Source organism: Xiphophorus maculatus, chromosome 13 (assembly GCF_002775205.1).
Source record: "Xiphophorus maculatus strain JP 163 A chromosome 13, X_maculatus-5.0-male, whole genome shotgun sequence".
In the NCBI taxonomy this organism is placed as follows: domain Eukaryota; kingdom Metazoa; phylum Chordata; class Actinopteri; order Cyprinodontiformes; family Poeciliidae; genus Xiphophorus; species Xiphophorus maculatus.
In genome coordinates, this window is record NC_036455.1 from 13,947,678 (window position 1) to 13,953,677 (window position 6,000).

The 6,000-nt window shown below is 48.4% G+C and overlaps 1 protein-coding gene across 3 annotated transcripts in view; it reads right to left on the reverse strand.

Annotated features, from left to right (window-relative positions):
- Positions 1–3,697, reverse strand: part of hivep1 (human immunodeficiency virus type I enhancer binding protein 1) — a 39,845-nt gene extending 36,148 nt beyond the window's left edge. Inside the window, exons 1-2 of one of the 3 annotated variants that reach the window (XM_023344447.1) lie at positions 3,599–3,697; positions 2,566–2,673 (exon numbers count right to left, since the gene is read on the reverse strand). In XM_023344447.1, coding sequence (XP_023200215.1) covers positions 2,566–2,605 — 40 coding nt within the window. In that variant the 5' untranslated portion in view covers positions 2,606–2,673; positions 3,599–3,697. The other 2 variants (XM_023344448.1, XM_023344449.1) reach the window with 2 other exon arrangements.
- Between the last annotated feature and the right edge of the window lie 2,303 nt (positions 3,698–6,000).

Sequence of the window (6,000 nt, forward strand, 5' to 3'; positions counted from 1 at the left end):
AAAACTAATTTACAAACTTTAACAGATTATTTCACTTAATGAAAGATATTTAACGTGTTAGAAGTGAAACAAAAGATGTTGAGGAGTTTTTTATTTAAACTCCTTCATCTGGATCAGAAACACTTGGTGAGACTTTGTGTTTTTGCAGGACGGGTCGTTCATCAGAACCATCAGGACCAGTTCTAGAACCTCTGGCCCAGCACACATCAACCAGAACCAGAACCAGAACCAGCCTCTATTAGAATCAACAGGTGAAGAATCAACAGCTGGACCTTCACATGTTTGGGCCGGGTTCTGTTTGGACCGGGTTCTTTTTGGGCCAGGTTCTGTTTGGACCGGGTTCTTTTTGGACCGGGTTCTGTTTGGGCCGGGTTCTGTTTGGGCCGGGTTCTGTTTGGGCCGGGCCCTGTTTGTGCGGCGCTGCGTTCTGCCGATCACACTCGCCGCGCGGCGCCTCACATTCACCATCTGTGAGGCGCCGCCGTCTGCTGGCGACTCGACAGGAAATCCGTCGGGCCGGTCGGCGTTCACACCGCAGGACGCGCCGCTCCGAGTCCAATCTGCTGCTTCCTCACAAACACACAGACTGGAGACGATGCAGATTGTCACTATAAACACTTATAAACACTAAGATGACCACCATGACCTCACAGAGCTCTGATCAACCCTCTGGACCAGTGGTCCCCAATCACCGGGCCGTGGACCGGTACCGGTCCGCGCAAGAAATAATGAACTACTTCCAGATCTTTTATTTTGAAAATTCTAAACCGGATTTTACCGGTTACGTCAAAATTGAGCCAACTTGCAGCAGAATGAGCAACAAAACAGCATCGGACTCGATACTTACGACGCGCGCGAACAACCCAGCCCCCCCGGCCCCCGGTGCGCTGCAAAGTTGTGAAGGGCTGACCGGTCCGCGCGACCAAAAAGGTTGGGGACCGCTGCTCTGGACTCAACCCGGTTCTACCAGGTCCAAAACTCCATCATCTGCTGTGGTTCCGAGTCAAACCAACCTGTTCCCCTCCTGGCCTGTGGGGGCGCTGCACCAAGAACCACTGAAGGAAACGACACAAAAACCTCTGAAGACACTGAGAGCAACTTCCTTCTTCACCAGATGGAAACAAGATGGAGGCGTCAGATTTTAGTGTTGGAGGATTTCTCTTTAGTCTTTGGCTAAAGACCAGGAGCCATTTCTGCTGCTAGCGCTAGGCTAGCACATTAGCTTTGGTTGTATTTACCCAGAATGCCCTGGGTCCACTTCCTGCTTTTGGAGCGGGCTCCGGTCCGCTTGCCGTTCACATTCAAACTGAACCAGAGTTCAGTTCAACTGAACCCAGACGGAGGTTTGGAGGACCAAAGGTCAGAGGTCAATTAGTGTTCACACCTCACCAACCGGACTTTGACTAGACAAGCAGACTGGAGTTGGGTTAAAGCAGAACAAACGGGTCTGTTGTGAATTGATCCTTATTTTTCTCAAAGCAGTTAATTAAAGTGAAAGTAAAGCAGAAACTCGCTCTGACAAATCTGAGAAAAGGCACCGAAGTGGGCGGAGCCAAGAGGCCGTAATGGGCGTGGCCAAATGGGAGGATGAGCAGAGGGATGAAGTTGGGATCTGGTCAAGAAGAAAAAAGCTCTTTTGACAACTTGACAACTGTCACTTTAAGCATCCCTTCAGATTAAACGAACTTTTTCTTCCAAAAAAGAGACTAAAATCTGCCAAGATAATTTCCTGAGGACCTGCAGTCGGAGCGGAGACCCACTGCACTCCGTTTCCACTCCACTCCGTTTCCACGGTGCAAATGAATCAAACATGTTCATAGCAGAGAAACGCCAACCATCAACGCTCACTGTGCCAACTCCTGACTCGCCACCAGGGGGCGTCTGTCTGATTTTAAACCAGAACTATGTCTGTACCGTTGACCAATAGGAAAATTCACCTGCAGGACCACTGTTCAACCCAAAGAGGGCAGCACTGAGACAGATTCAGGAAAAATGTTGAAAATCAAACAAATTCACACAAAATGAAGAAAAATTGCACAGAAACCCAAAGACGGCAGCAATAAGGGCCAGTTTAGACAGTTTATCTGCAACAAAAAGTTGGTTTGGTGTTTAGTTCCTCCTTAAACACCAAACTGTTTTCTGCTCCATTTACAGGCCATAAAGTCTGCTTTGGTGCATTCAATGAACAGCAAAAATAGGAAAAAAGGATTTTTTCAGGATTCAGTCAACAGCTAACAGGTGAAAAACGACAGAGGGGTTTCTGGTTTCAATTACCGACCAATAAGCTGTGACGTTGTTACCGCTGAAGATTTTGTGGGATTAATGGAGTGGAGAGTCGGGAGAAGCCGAGAATCCCAGAGGCTCAGAGCCAAAGTTTTCCAAAAAGGAATTTACTTTCAACACAACGGCAACTAAAACACATAATTCAGACGTTCTGTTGATCAACTACTGGAGGCCAAACGCAGAAAAACTGAAAAACACAAAGGAATGAAATGGATCTGAGCAGAAAAGCTGCAGAAAATCATGGACCTGCCAGGAATCCACCTGCAGGAAGTAGGCGCTCACCTTTCAGGTTCCTGGGGTTGTTCTGCTTGGTGCGTGGCATCTTCAGCCTCCACTCACTGCTGCATCTTCGCTTTATCCTCCTCACCTCGCAGGGACTCCTGGGTGCATCTGTAGGAACACACACGCACACACGCACACACACACACACACACACACCCACGCACACACGCACACACACACACACACACACACACACACACACACACACACACACACACACACACACGGTTAGCAGGAAAACATCCATAAAACTCACAGAGTTTAATGTTGCAGCAACCAGCAACCTGAGGAGCAACAGGAGGATAATCTGATGGAGATGCTGCAGATAGACGCGGCTCCGTTCCGAACTGATCAGAATCTGGATCGGAACCATCCGATCCGCTGCAGCAGAACCCGCTTTGTCTCCATGTTGCATAACTCTTACTACCGGCTGATGGTTGGTCTCCACTCCGCTATGACATCACCGTCCTGCGGCTCCACCAGCAACAAAAAACACGCATGACACAAACACGCCTGGACGCTCACCTGCAGCCAGCGCGGTCCGGGCTGGACGGACATGCGCACTGCCCGTCTGCGCATTCGCAGGGAACGCCGCGTCCTAACAGGTGACGCACACCTGGGGAGGCTCAGCGGCAGAGCGGAGAGAGAGGAGGCGCGGTCCTGACACGAAAACACGACAGGGCGCGTGCGCGTGGACAGCGTGGATTCTGTGGCAACACGTGAACGCCCTGGCAGCGAGGGGCGGAGTCAGGGAAAACCCCTCTGCAACAGCCGGGACGCCTTCCTGCTCCTGCAAGCCTGCGGCACGCACGCGCACAAGCACCACGTCTCATGAACGCGGACAACTCCGTGGGAGTCCGTGGACACCACGCAGAACCACGCAAACACGGCCCGGGCAGCGCGCAGACTCCTCGGCGGCCCTGAGACTTCACACTCGGTGACCCGTTACCGGCGCTGCCGCAGCGGCGGCTCGACCCGCCGCGGCGGCCCGGGAAACGGCGAGCGGAGCGGCGGACGGCCGGGTCGTACTCACCAGGCCGGTTCGCGCTAGAGGTTCGGCGGCTTCCAGTACCGCGGAGCGGGGGCGGGGGTCAGTTCTGGTTCTGCTTCACCTTCTACCTCACTTTCAGACAGGCCCTCTGACGTCAGGGGGGTCCCGTCTCCGCCTCCCAGACGCGAGGGGGCGCTCTGCGCCGCGAGGGGGCTCCAGACGGCCGCCGATCCGGCAGGATCTGCCCGCTTCCAGGGCCCGGGCGCCCGGCGGGAACCCCCCTGCTGGGCCCCGCCGGCCTCGGCTCGGCTCAGAGTTCAGGACTGACGGTTTTCCCGGAGGTTCCTTGTTGTCAGGTCACGTTGTAGCCCTCCGCCGCCACCGACCGGGCTTCCCCTGCACACGGCCCCGCAGCAGGGGCCCAACAGCCGGGACGGGTTCCGGGGCGGCGCCCCGAGAACGCAGGCCTCTCCCGGTCCAAAACATCCAGGAAAACCCCTTCTCTGCTTTTCCAAGGAACTGCGATGAATTTACAACAGAGTAGATCCGGAGTATGGAGGACCAAACATGCAAAAACCAAGAATAAACAGAAATAGATCACTGTGCTGACTGAACTAACAAATTAAACAAAAACAACAAAACTGGTTTTATTTTTATCTTTAAAAAAAAAAAAACGTGATACAGATTATTAATATTTAGATCTAGCACTTAAAATGTATATTTTTTAATGTAATTATTAAAATAAAATTTTAAATGATTTCCCCCTTTTTAGTTTTTTATAAAGTGACTCTTTAATATAATTATTTACACAACTGATGTTGATATATTTACTTCATTAGCCATTTTAGATTTTTTTACCTCTCCAATTTTTCTCCATCAAATTGTTTCCTCCACATTTATCTACATGTAATGTTTTCTAAGCTGATGGCTTAAAAACCTGAATAACAGTTTAAAAACTATAAATATTGTTGATCGCATGTCTATTCAATCATTTAAAAGTAAAAAGGGTTTTGAATAGAAAATGTTTCTTATGTTGTTGACGTGTTTTAGTCATGTGTCGTTAATTAATTAGAGGCCCTGAAATTAACTGGATTAAAAAAAATGATTGAGTCCCACCACTAGTTTTCATATTCATGGGTCGGCATTTTACTTTCCCATCTCTGATGTTAAATTAAAAACGAAGCAGGAAGGAGACAAAATAAGGGACAGAAAAATTAACTTGAATTGGATTGAGACACATTAAATAATTTTCAAATGCATAATATTAAGAAAAACACAATATTATAACAGACTTTAAAAAGCCGAATCAGAAAGTTTGCAGCTGAGGACTCTTAAGCTCTGAACAGAAAATATAATTTAAACCATTATTAGGATTCAGGATAATGTCTTTAGTTCATAACACTTGGAATACATCAGCCAACAATTATTACTCCAAGCAGCCTTTTGTATGATGATTATTGCACACACTGATATTATGATGATGATTTGATATATTGTCCAATGTCAAAACTGCAGCAACACAGCATCACTCTGCCACCACTGTGTTTAAGTAGAGCGTCAGGCTCAGGTTTCACTCAATGAGGATCTACATTATGTTTCTTCAACTGAGAATATTAAACTTTAATCTGGGAAGAATTTTTTCTACATTTTCATTCAACTAATAATAATAAAGTGATAAATATTTGAATAAAGTATTTTTGTTAAATATATTTGGAAGGGCAGCATGTAGAACAATATATATATATATATGTATATATATATATATATATAAAATTCCCTTCTCACCCACGGCGGGTGGTTCTTATCCTCTGAGCTCGGGTCCTCTACCAGAGGCCTGGGAGCTTGAGGGTTCTGCGCAGTATCTTGGCTGTGCCAAGGACTGCACATTTCTGGACTGAGATGTCTGATGTTGTTCCTGGGATCTGTTGTAGCCATTGGTCCAGTTTGGGGGTGACTGCCCCGAGGGCCCCGATGACCACAGGCACCACTGTGGTCTTCACCTTCCAGGTCCTCTCCAGTTCCTCCCTGAGGCCCTGGTATTTCTCTAGTTTCTCGTGCTCCTTTTTCCTGATGTTGCAGTCGCTTGGTATTGCTACATCTATCACAACGGCTTTCCTCTGTTGTTTATCCACTACGACAATGTCTGGTTGGTTCGCCATTACCATTTTGTCTGTCTGGATCTGGAAGTCCCACAGGATCTTAGCTCTGGCGTTCTCCGCCACCTTTGGGGGTGTTTCCCACTTTGATCCCGGGGTTTCCAGTCCATATTCTGCACAGATGTTTCTGTACACTATGCCTGTAACTTGGTTATGTCGTTCCATGTACGCTTTCCCTGCCAGTATCTTGCACCCTGCTGTTATGTGCTGGACTGTCTCAGGGGCCTCCTTGCACAACCTACACCTTGGGTCTTGTCTGGTGTGGTAGATCTGGGCCTCTATTGCTCT